Source organism: Aythya fuligula, chromosome 3 (assembly GCF_009819795.1).
Source record: "Aythya fuligula isolate bAytFul2 chromosome 3, bAytFul2.pri, whole genome shotgun sequence".
Lineage (NCBI taxonomy): Eukaryota > Metazoa > Chordata > Aves > Anseriformes > Anatidae > Aythya > Aythya fuligula.
Genome location: NC_045561.1, coordinates 97,356,534 through 97,368,736, shown reverse-complemented (window position 1 = coordinate 97,368,736; position 12,203 = coordinate 97,356,534). Strand labels below are relative to the sequence as shown.

General features: G+C 38.1%; 1 protein-coding gene across 6 annotated transcripts in view; it reads left to right on the top strand.

The window, feature by feature from the left end:
* ARHGEF10 (Rho guanine nucleotide exchange factor 10) overlaps nucleotides 1–12,203 on the top strand; it is a 118,853-nt gene that overhangs the window by 32,331 nt on the left and 74,319 nt on the right. For 4 of the 6 annotated variants that reach the window (XM_032183912.1, XM_032183909.1, XM_032183910.1 and 1 more), the window contains 7 exons: nucleotides 1,216–1,506; nucleotides 2,805–2,871; nucleotides 3,279–3,358; nucleotides 4,355–4,411; nucleotides 7,188–7,351; nucleotides 10,386–10,502; nucleotides 11,705–11,819. In XM_032183912.1, coding sequence (XP_032039803.1) covers nucleotides 1,216–1,506; nucleotides 2,805–2,871; nucleotides 3,279–3,358; nucleotides 4,355–4,411; nucleotides 7,188–7,351; nucleotides 10,386–10,502; nucleotides 11,705–11,819 — 891 coding nt within the window. The remainder of the gene's footprint in view (nucleotides 1–1,215; nucleotides 1,507–2,804; nucleotides 2,872–3,278; nucleotides 3,359–4,354; nucleotides 4,412–7,187; nucleotides 7,352–10,385; nucleotides 10,503–11,704; nucleotides 11,820–12,203) is intronic. The other 2 variants (XM_032183911.1, XM_032183914.1) reach the window with 2 other exon arrangements.

Sequence of the window (12,203 nt, the reverse complement as noted above, 5' to 3'; positions counted from 1 at the left end):
TGATGGAATAAAAATACTTGCAAAAAAGAGAGATCCGTAGAATAGCTGTGCAAATGTTTTGATTATTTGTGCTAGCTGTACTGGTGGTAGATTTGACAAGGCAAGTGATGATCACACGCAATTCCTCTGAGGTTTCCCATCCATGTTCAGTGTAAAACAATGTCTCAGTCATAATGCCATGCTCCAGGAAACCTTCTATGCCCTTGAACCTGTAATAGCATGAAGATGGCTCAAGATAGTCTGCCTTCACAGCTAAGCTTGATGGTTGCTGATCGTATGACGTGCATAAAAAAAAAAAAAGTCAGAATGTAAGAATCTTGTTCATAACAGGGGTCTTATTTTTATTAGACATTAAAATATTTTTTACAACACTTGCAGATGTTCCCAGTGCTGAGGTATGCTCTGGAAATCGCTCTATTCTGCTCAAATTGACAACAGCTGATTTGGCTGACTTTGATCCAGTTTCCTTTTGTAAACAGTCATTGTGCTCATGGCAATGAGAGATAAATAACTCGTCAGGTGACTGAGCAGATTGACAACCTGGAACTTAAAACATGACTTTTCTCTGAAAAATTCTTGTTTGCTCATCCTGTTGTGAAGACGTGCTTACAGCTTGAAAGCTTCTGATCACTTGGGATCCAATTCTGTAGCTTGCTTCAGAGTAGCCTTTGGTTGCGCTGTGCCCCAGCTTGTCTCTAGAGATACCGAGGAGTTTGTGTATCAGAAAATAGTTTATTTTCAAGGAGGAAAACTTCAAAAGTTATTTTCTTTCCCCTGTTCTTATCAGAGCATTTTCAGGACAGCTCTCTGAGGAGCATCCCTCCAGTGAGCTTTTTCTTTGCTCATGGCTATTGCTAAAATGTTTCTTGTATTTGTGTATATAAGACACAAATATCTCTAAAATATGACTTGCAACATGAGGGCTTAAGACAGTTTTCAGCTGTGTGCTTATGGCAAGCAAGAGTGGACCCTAGCCACTTGTCAGAAATCTTATCCTGTATTTAGGATCAAATTATTGTTTTTCTGTAAGGCATTCTTGTAACCCGGTTGTTTTGCTGCTGGAGAACATTACTGTGTGGGAATTTTGTGTCATAGACTGTAAGCAGATTGTATAGTGGGGGTCATGTAAATGTTTACGATATTTGCAAAGAACAATATGAAGCACCTTGAAAAGGTATAAAAATAAAACCTTTATTTTTTTTTTTTTAACTAAAGGTGCTGATACCTTAGAAAGAAATGGGGAGATGCGAGCATCAGAACCTGCTGCAGAAGGCATTCCAACTAAAGTAAATCCCTACTCAGTCATAAATATTTCCCCAATGCAAGAAAAGGATCCATCCTCCTCCCCAGAACCAAGTCCTCAAGAAGAACCTCCAAGTCCGAACGTGTCTGGTGGCTATTCTGTCCCCGTGCCCTGTGGCTATGCTGTGCCATCCAATTTACCTTTGATACTACCAGCATACTCCAGCCCTGTTATAATACGCAGTGTTTCTGTAGATGAAGAAGGTACTGTATTTACGCAGCTTATTTTATTTGATGGGGAATCCTTGTTTAACTTCAGATACCTGTGCTGCTTTGTAAATGCTTATGTACCATTCAGCCTTGACATCTCTGGGGGATTTGGTGTCAAAATAGAATAACTGTTGTGGAGTAGGAACTAAAATTTTGACGGACTCAGAAGTATCGGTTTATTAAAACAAAAAGACAGGGAAAAAGTAAACATTTTAATGGGACTCTGTTTGCCATATTAGGATTGAGATAGCTAAATTAAGATGTGTAAGAAAAAAATGAATGTACACGGCCAGTTCTTTTCAAACCTTTTAAGTCCATGATGGTTGACCTTTAGTTTGCTGGCACTGTATCACAACATAAAGCACGAGTCAGGACTCTCCTGTCTTATCTTGCCATTAAAAATAATTAATGTTAATTCCCCCTTAATGTCATGAAATAATTTCCAGAGTAATAATTCAGTGCTCAGGCCAACTGATTTCTTTGCAAACCCTTATCATGCTTGATCTGGGTCCTGGCAGAGTTCCTGTCCCTTTTACCTTTTCTATATGCACTTCTGGTGTTTTTTTTTATTGTTGTTGTTGTTGTTGTTTTTTTTCAGACCTTGTGGATTTAGAATTGCTGCGGGATTTTTTACTTGATAATTTGGTGCATTCTCTTTGTCCTTTAGTATGATTTTAAGATGGAAGGGGAAACTAGAAAGGGGAATAACTATGGATTATTGCAGAAACAGGAACAGTCCCAATATGTTGTAACCAGAATTAGCAAAGTTGACAGCTTAATGTCAAGAGAGCAGGAAGAGCAGAAAGCTTTCCATATCCTGTCTTTTTTTTTTTTTTAATTTGTTTTGTTTTGAATATATTACTCTTTAGCTAGGAGGCAATTGTACTGTAGTTCTGTGTACTATATGTTTTTTGCAGCCTTTGCTATCTACTTCCGTTAGGCATATAGGAGAGTAAACCCAAAATTTTTGTGTTGTTATTGCCTGAAGAGGAATATATGATTGAGAGATTAGAATTAAATGCATCAGATACTGTAGCTTCCTTTTACTAGCTCCTATACCAAATTGCTGTGCCTGTGTGAATTCTTTCAGTTGTGAAAATAGGTAAGATAGTGTGAAGAAACTCACACTTTTTTTAGAGATTTTAGAGATTCTTAAGAATAAAAGTGCTGTGTGGAAGTAAATCATTTGTTAACTATTAGTAAAACTGCTTTCTTATACTGAAGTGTACCGTTTGAACCCCACTGACATTATTCCAAGCATTTTGTTGATTATATGTATTTTTTCTACTTAGCAGGTATGCAGTCAGCAACTGAAGAATGTCACTGTAACTCTTTAAACTCAGAGGAACCCCAAAATAGGTGATTGCCAGTTCAGTATGTTTTAATAATCTCTGAAACCTCAATTCCTGATAAAACTTGCATTTGATAAATACTTCATTTTTCATGTCTGATGCTTCCATGTTTTGTTATTTTCATCTTCTTAACTCCATAACTCTGCTTATTTACCAAAATCCTTGCATTTCTTGAGGTTGGAAGGGAAGTGTTTTCAATCTATTGACTAAAATTGTCAGATAGAATAGATTATTAAATCCTAATTACATACTGAAGCAGAGTTTTTGAGTAATTAGCAACCTCAAAATGAGAACTGGAAGGCAGTGAGATGTTTTTATTTATTGACTTGTTTTAATGGTTGTTTAAAAGTATCGTTGTGTAGCTTTTAATGATTTTATGCCTTCCCCCCCCCCCCTCCTTTTTTTCCCCATCAGTGAAGATAACCAGGTCAAGAGAGAGGATGATGCTCTGGCAAAGTGGGTTGCAGATCCTGCAAACACTGCATGGATGGAAAGTAAGTATCAGTGAGTTCAGAGTTAAACTATAGAAGAAGGTCAGTTTTAAGTTGTGATAAACTGTGTATGTAATCATGTATGTTTTATGGGAATGTCAGTGTTCACTTTTATTGTGTTTTCTCAGGTATGTTCTGGAGCCCATTTATACATAGTTAAAATATTCAGCAGCATAACAAAAATTTGTATTTTAAAACAAAATTAATATTGACTTTTCCATGAAGTGCTTTTTGGAGACTATGGAATAGTTCATCACTTTTTACAGGAAATCACAGAAATCATTTGGCTATTTCAGTATGTCTGTGGTGGAAATTTGCTCAACTTCACAGTCTGCTCTGTGGCTGTATGTGAAATCTTCTCATGAAGTAATTGGCAACTGTTTGCTTAACGCATTTTCTCAACATGTGCCCTTGGCTAGTGGGTGCATTTGAAGCCAGAACAGAGCCTGTGTGGTTTGAGGACAGGTTATCCTGGCTGTTCTCACCTGGGACAATGTGAGGGATCCCACTGGGCTGGAGAGTCATCTAAATGTCACTTGAAAGAATTGAAGAATTTGCGTTCCTGTCCTGCCTCTTAACTTTTTGAGATGATCATTATGTTATGTACAGTTTTGATTATTTTTCTAAAAATGTCTATTACAGTTTCTTACAGCTAATTAATAAGATAATAAGCAGCACCTGAGAAACACTTCTACTGTTGTGAAAAGAAGTGAGAAATACTGAGTGTGGAAATAGATTTCTATTTTCAAGCTACCAAGGCTCATAATATACAATATAGATAAAACTGCTTGAATTTTCACAAATACATTACTGTTACTGTTGCTATGCATTATTCCTTTACTTGGATAACCTTGATTAGATATACTAGTAAAATGCTGATGGAGAATGGGTCGTATCTCCATTGTATTCATATATGCCAGTATAACCAATATACTCTGTTGCTTCTGTTCAGATTTTGGGTGATTTCTCATGCCTTTTTTTGTTTTGTTTTGCTTTTAGACCCAGATGAAGTAATTTATGATGATGTACCAAGAGAAAATTCAGACTCTGAACCAGGTTTGAAGTCTTTGTAATACAGACCATGCAGGTTTTAGTTTAAATTGAAAGCAATGTCATATGGCCTCTGTGCATATATAATGAATAGACACATTAACTAAGTTCCATGTAAACAGAATTAGCATTCTAACAGTAATCAATAGCTCTTATAAAGTTCAAAATTAAAACTAACTTTTAGCACAGTCTTGTCTCAGCAGGTCTCCTACACCTCTCTGCCCATAAGCTGAATTCTGCTGTGTTTTATAGGTACTCTGGGAAATCCCTAACTGGTTGTGTTCTGTGCATTAGAGACTTGCAGTGGTGGGTGTTGTACTTGTAGTGACCTAAAGAAAGCAAAGTAGGGAAAGAGTGTTTTAAATACTTATCTAGTACAATGCAGCATTATCATAGTTGCACAGAGAACTGCTCTATTCTGGGAAGCACCCTGTCACATAATAATACCTGTTAGATGGAAACATGTTCAGCTCTCTGAACATTACTTGAAGAGGAGGTTCAGGGCAGCTATTCACCTTTCTGACTGTGACTCTCCAGAAATACTTTTTCTTCAGCTTTGGAGTGGTTTAGCTCCTTATTGTGTGACCATGTTTGGAAGAGGCAAAATAGATCTTAAAACAGTAGCTGAAGCCTAGATTTTACCTTTACTGGGTAGGAATAGTGGAGTTAGGGGTCAAGAAGGCTATTTAAACAAGTTTTTGGTCAGGTTTGTTGGGTGATTTTTCTTCACAGTGCCTGTGCTTAAGGCTTGGTTGCTGCCAACGAACTGTTTGAATGGATCTGCTTATTGGGAACTCTACATTTACTTGTCATGGCTCTCAGGGTATAGGCATTTATTTGATTCTGAAGTTGGCTATGACCATGTTAATGGTTCAAGCAAACACTTGGGACTTCTGGTATGAAACACACAATTGTCTTTAAAGCCTTAACTTTTTTATTTCTTGCTATTAGTGCTATCCAGGCAAGACATTTTGCAAATTTTATTACTATTTTATTACTCACATTTATTTATTATTTCAGTCTATCATGTTGCATTTAATGGCATGAATGCTTTTAGTACTGGAAGGTCCCATAGTGGACTGTGCTACTCTGGGCAGGGATGTCTTCGCGCTGTGTTTGCTTGGTCCAGAAGCACATAGACTGAGGCCAGAGGCTAACCTGAGGAGATATACATGTCATGGATGCTCTGCTGAACATCTCTGTCAGAATTTTCACGTTATGCCATAAATCAGTAATTAAAATTTTGACATTCTATTTGTTCCCAGAGTTACTGAAAATTTCTGAGAAAATAGGTAGCAGGGGAAATTTCATATTTGTACGTTCATGTTCTTTATGTTTATTGATTATATAGTTTGATAGGCAGACACTCCTATTTCAAGAAAAAAAATCTGTCTGAGCTCATTCTACATCAGTAGGTGAACAAGATACATCCGCTAAATCACTGGGTATAGTGTGTCCCAATAATTGCATTGCAAAATTTTGGCCTTTTTAAGTCTTGAATTATTTTGATTTACTATGATAATTCTTTTAAATTATTCATTGTGCTAGTTTACCACTAAAATGTGGTCCTTCAGGCAGTTTATTTTAAGGACAATCTTGATATGCATGGAGACAAAAAAAAAAAATAATTAAATTTTTGTTATTCCAAGTGAGAGGAGATTCTTCTGTGGTAATTCAAAATAGTTTCATTCATGCTAATAATGGAAGATTTTTATTGCTCAAAATGAATTTTTTTTTTAAATAATAGAATCCTGGGATCAGCCAGATATGTAAAATATGTCAGCTTTTCTTTCAAGTATATATATTTTTTCTCAATTTACATAAAACTTTAGTCTTGGAATAAAAGAATGGCTAATGTGAGACAGTTTTAAATGCTAAGTTGTAACCTCTGACAGTAGGGATTCCTGGCAGAACTATCCATACTTTTCTACTTGTATTAACAAAGGATTCTGTTAATGTAGGCTGCATGCTTGTTTCCTGAAAAATATTTGGCAATAAAATTTTTCCATTTTGTTTTGAGTTACTAGATGCCTGTGCCAACTAAAACAGCAGCTGAGGTAATAATGATGGAAAGCTTAAAGTTAAAAAAAAAAAAAAAAAAGTTGCCCAAACAGTGTGATTATTTGTAGTATATTTTTTTTTTCAGTAACTATTTTGGAAACATTTTTCCAATGACTTTAATGGGTGGTACTTTGGTCAACCTCTGAAATAATAGCTTCCTAGATCTTGAGAAGGTTAATATTTCAAGTTCTTAGACTTGATGGACAAGGTAAGAGAGGAGAGAAGCCTAGTCAAAGGAGGAGTGCCAGTATAACTGCAAGAATGAGTCATAAAGTACCAGAGTTTTGTAATGTATTTCTTGTTACTTTGGTCTGTTCTGCTTGAAATAGTAACGTCTTCATTTGATTCTCAGTGTTTTAGCATTTGTTGTTTGAACTGATCATGAAAAGTTCCTAGCACAGCTACAGTTTGAGCTTCCATTGAATTTCTTTTAAAAATATTGTGGCATTTGGACAGAACAGCATAATTTGAGCATGGCATGTTTCTAAAGGTATCATGGTGTGTACCCAGAACACCAATCATGTCCTGTTACAGTAATCTCTTACAACAGAGATAGCCCATTTTGGCTCTTTTGAATATTGGGTTACTTTAAGCATGTTAAAAAGTGTGCATACAAAAGTCTGCCTAATTCCTTATGGTACATCTGAACAAGAGGTTTTTCTTGTTTAAACAAAAAGGTATTTCAGTGTAGTTTTCTTTTATTTTGGTTTAATTCTTGCAGAAGAAATGATTTATGATGATGTTGAAAATGGCGATGATGGTGGAAACAGCTCGCTGGAATATGGGTGGAGTTCAAGTGAGTTTGAAAGCTATGAAGAACAAAGTGATTCTGAGTGTAAGAATGGAATGCCCAGCTCCTTTTTGCGAGGCAACCACAAAAGACATGTATGTATCCTGCAGTACTGCTGTCATTGAGGTCATCCTGATTTTCAACACCTGCCTTTCTCACCTGTATTTCCCTTCTCAATCCACTTTCAAATACCAACATATTTTTAAAGGACACACAAATCTGTCTCCTTTAAAGAGACTGTCTTTAAAAATAGGATGAATTTTCCTTGTGGGCAGTTCCTCACAGTTTCTGTTTTGCAGCTGGTGTATTAATGTAAGTGGTAAATGTGTATGGAAAATAATGCAAAGAAGAAATGGGATAAGCCTGAAAAAACTTGAAGTTTTGGGATCCTTTGGGCACTCAAAAGTCACAAAACTCTGCTAGTGTTCCCTGCCTTTTTGTCCTAGATCACTTTGGTTCTGTCTTGATTCACTTTGGTTGTTTGAAGGTGAGAATTTGTGTGTGTGTGTGTGAAAGAGAAGTTTGTACCATTTATTAATGAGAGAAGAAAGGTTGTGTGGATAAAATGCTATTTCTGTGACATCTCTGGTCCATGCCACAGGAGCCAGGAAGACACTGACAACATGGGTATGTGCTCTCCCTGCATCTTTTTGACTGCATGTTGGGAGGAGACCTGGCCTCCTGTGCTCTCTCCTTCAGCTGCACTCCTTTTGCCCTTGTGCGCTCTCTGTGAGAACAAAGTCTTGTGTGGGAGCTGGGGCAGCCATCCCGCTGCCAGTTCCCTGCTCTGAGGGCTTGGAGGATGGAGGCATGGTGCAGAGACTGGACACAGCTTGTTTGAGAAGGGGGATGGGGTTTGGTGCCTGTAATCACTGCAAAAACCTTAGGGCTTCTCAGTCACATGCTAACCAGTAACAGATGCTGTAAGCTACTTCATAATTGAGTATAGTCAGCGTGCAAAATGCTCCAGTGGCAGTAGGATGTAGGGAGGCTGCCATGGCTGGGGTAGCACAGTAGTAGGAAGAGGAAAACTCAAAGGCTGGGGACTGAACCTGCCCATTCTGCTGGGTTTCTCAGTAATGTAGGTGTGCTTGCTTTCTTTAGCTGCTTTCTGCTTTTGGCTCTACATATTTTTTTATCCTGATTTAAATACTACTGCTACCACCTCATTTTACACCGTTCTTCCAGGGAATGCAGCCCCAAGTCCACTTGCACTTTCAAACAGAAAATGTACAAGAACATTAGGGAACTTGCTTAGCACTTGTTCTTCCATAGCACCCTTATTTTGATTTTGCAGGCTTCTTATCTTAATGAAAACAAAAGCCTCACTGTCTCCCTCCAGTACCCCTTATCTGCTTTCCCCTGACCTCCATCCTTGCTGCGTGCCCTTTGGAAATCAAGGAGTGAGCAATTAGCTGGAAAACTTGATCCCACTCCAATCAGCACTTTGTGAGCTGAGTGCTGATGTTGTGCATTTCAGTGTGGATTTTTTTTTTTTTTTTGACCTAACCAGAAAGAACAAGTTTAAGCTATTGCAGCGGTTTCTTTCTGGGGAGGTGTTGGACTAGCCTGAAGAAAACTGAGTTTGGTTTTTGAATACCTGTGGAAGAGACTGAGTAGTACTTTGCACTTGAGCTTGTAAGTCTTAATGTGGCTGTTGGTTTGTTCTTCTGAGGATAGGGGTGAGGAGCCTAGGAACAAATTTGCTGGTGGATGGAGAAGTTGGAGAGACCACCCACACCTGTATGGGTTTACTGGGAGCTGGAAAAGTCAGGAAGCTAGAGAAGGGGTTTAGAGGAGGATGAGGCAAGACTGAAATTTCAGAATTGTTAAGACAAATAATCAAGCATCAGCATTTCAGTATAGGGAGAAACCACTCTCCTTTATACCTGGTCCCTATATCCATTCCTTTGACTAACTTTCACTTCTCCTCAGGTCTTATGATGGACGTTAGCAGTGTTTTCTCAGCATGTCTCCTTGTAAAGTCTTTTATAGCCTGTAAGAGACTTACCTTATTATTTTTTTCTGTTGGTTGAAAAGCATGGGAAGGTTGGAGGCATGATTTTAATTGTAAGTGGTGGTATGACTTCCCTCAAAGTCACTTTTATTATAAGTTTTGAATTGTTATCTTAAATTCTATTTTTTTAAGAAGAGAAAACGTTTGTACTATCAAATATTTCTAAGCTGTGAACCGGATGCTGTTCTTAATTACACTGTTGTAATGCCAGAATCATCGTGTTGAAGGTAATTGCATCCTGACCAGCCTAGCACAGCTGAATGCTGGACCTGCCCCTTTGTTTTCAGCTCAGCCGGCCTTCTCTTTCCTGATGCTTTGATTGTTTGCCAGATAATTCTGTTGACATCAAGCTGAGGGTTTTTCCATTGGGCTTCTTTTCTGTTATAAGGCACACAAAAATATATATTTTTTTCCAATTGAATTTTTGCTGCTTTTATCTTGCTTTCTCAAAATGCTTAGTGAGGATTAATGAGTACTCCAGGGTATTTCTCCATGAGAACTTCCTTACCTTGCAAGTGCTTGTACTTATGTACGAGGTGCTTATGCCTGCAATCATTCAATGAGGCTGTGACAGAGCAAAGATGCATACTTCCCAATTCCCACGCATGTGGGAACTACAAACCTGTGCATCCTCCCTTATTTTCTCCTTACCCAACGCGCTAGTACAGTAGATCTCCATTTTCTCAGGTGCCACAGCTCCTTCAGCCCTTGAGAATTCCTCTGATTTGCTGTTTTGAAAGAGCCAGAAATGCACTGGCAAGGTGTGCTCCTCTGAATGATGAGCTGAAAGCTGATGTGTCGTTTCCAAACAATTTGTAAAAGATGTGCACGGTATAATTAATATGCAGTTAGCTTAGACTAAGTGACTTTGTCCCTCTCTTTACATAGTTGCCAGCACAGCGCAAAGGTGCCTGGCCGACTTTCGGTAAGTCCAGCGATCTGCAGCAATAACAGTCCACTCGTCGGGCTGGAGCTTCCCTGAATGAACGTTTTCTCAGTTATCTGTGTGTCAGGAGGCAGAATTAGCAACATGCATGATGTGTTTTAGTACTTTAGCATTAAGTTTGCACTACAGGCTTTTTGAAAAGATTGTGTCTTTTTATGCACTGTAGCTTTCTCATGACCTAACGCGTTTAAAGGAGCATTATGAGAAAAAGATGAAAGATTTGATGGCAAACACTGTGGGAGCAGTAGAGATTCAGCAACTAAAGCAAAAACATGAGCTGAAGGTAGTGTAGTTAATTTTTGTAATTAGCTATGTTTAAAATGATTGCTTTGCCGACACAGACAATATTGTCTTTGAATAATAGCTTGAAAAAGTGGACAATGATTTGTTTAAAATAGTTCTAAATGTGCTGGATTGCTATGTAGTTTGTCTTAAAAGTGCTTTGTCAAGGGCTTTTCCTCATGTTTATTTGTCAATTGTAACAATTTCAGAAGATCGGGTAGGGCATTGGCCTGCCCTTATCCCAGAGCCTGAGCGAGGAGTGAGCCCTGGTGCCTTTGTGAAACCCCAGGGAGCTCCACAGGGCTAGCGTGACCCTGGCACTCTGTCCATGTCAGAGCAAATTGTAGGACAGAGAATCATGCTGCTGGCCATTCTGAATGGAGCCAGCATGAAAAGGCTGCTTTTTTGCTAAAAACTTCAGCTCAGACAGAAAAAAACTGCCTGAGTGCAGCAAGACAGCTTTGTTTGTATTCTGGTGCAGCTGATGATGTCAGCACGGTTCTGGCAGTAGTGGGGTTTTATTTTTATTTTTTTTTTCTTTTTTGCCTTGGCAGCATTTAGGAAAGGAAGAGTACAAAGCAGTTTTTAATGAACATGTCCTAGCAAAACAGCACTACTTTTTTTTCCATGAAACTTCTTTGCTGTAGTATTGTACTACAAAATATACTTAATTAGATCAACTTACTGATTTCTTCAATTAATGAAATTATTAGTTGTAAAATTTTCTGCAAAACACAGTGTTTATTTAAGAATATAGTTAATACAGAACTGAATTTTTAGGTCAGAAATACTTTGGCAGAGTTAGAAGATAAATAAGAACCCTTACCATTAATGACATGTTCTTAGTGTTTATTTGTTATATATTGTAAAGTCGAGCTTTTGAGACTATTTTAAGTTCAGATGTTTGAAGCAGAAGGATTCTTAAAGCATTCCTGTTATTTTGGGTGTGCATACGAGGTTATCGTAAAGTGAGATCCTTTCTCAAGGTTTGATTTGATTAGGAAGTACAGATGCTCAGATCTATGGTTTGATGGATTTGAGTACTTATTATAGCTATTTCATTGACTTTGGGCTATATTTATAGCCTAAAACACTTGACAGCATTCTTTTAAAAGGTATTTGGATCAAAAGCATTCTGCATGTTATGCTCAAGCGGGTTGGTATTATTCACTGAACATGTAGAATGTATTTTTTATCTTACAGATGCAAAAGCTCATGAGAGCTGCTAGAGAAGGTACCAAAGATGGACTTGAAAAAACAAAAGCAGCTGTGAAAAAGGGTCGTTCTTTCATTAGAACTAAGTCTTTTATTTCCCAAGGTATGTATGTGTCAGTTATGCTGTGCTAATGTTGTTTTTTTCTAGTCGTTCCTGACAAAGGACACAAATAGCCTAGCAATTTTTTGTACTAGTAGCTGAGTACTGGTTGCATCAAATCATAGAATCACAGAATGGTTTGGGTTGGAAGGGACCCTGAAGATCACCCAGTTCCAACCCCCCTGCCGTGGGCAGGGATGCCACCCACTGGGTCAGGTTGCCAAATCAGCTCTGTCAGCAAATAGTGTAACATTCAGTTCAGATCACGGTGCGGTCAGTGCATCTTGAGTAGTTTTATGTTTGGGGTGCAGGCCTCAGTGACCTAGGGAACCGGAGGACAACACAGAAGAGTCCACTTAAAAATAACAGTGTCAGAGATGCTAGTTA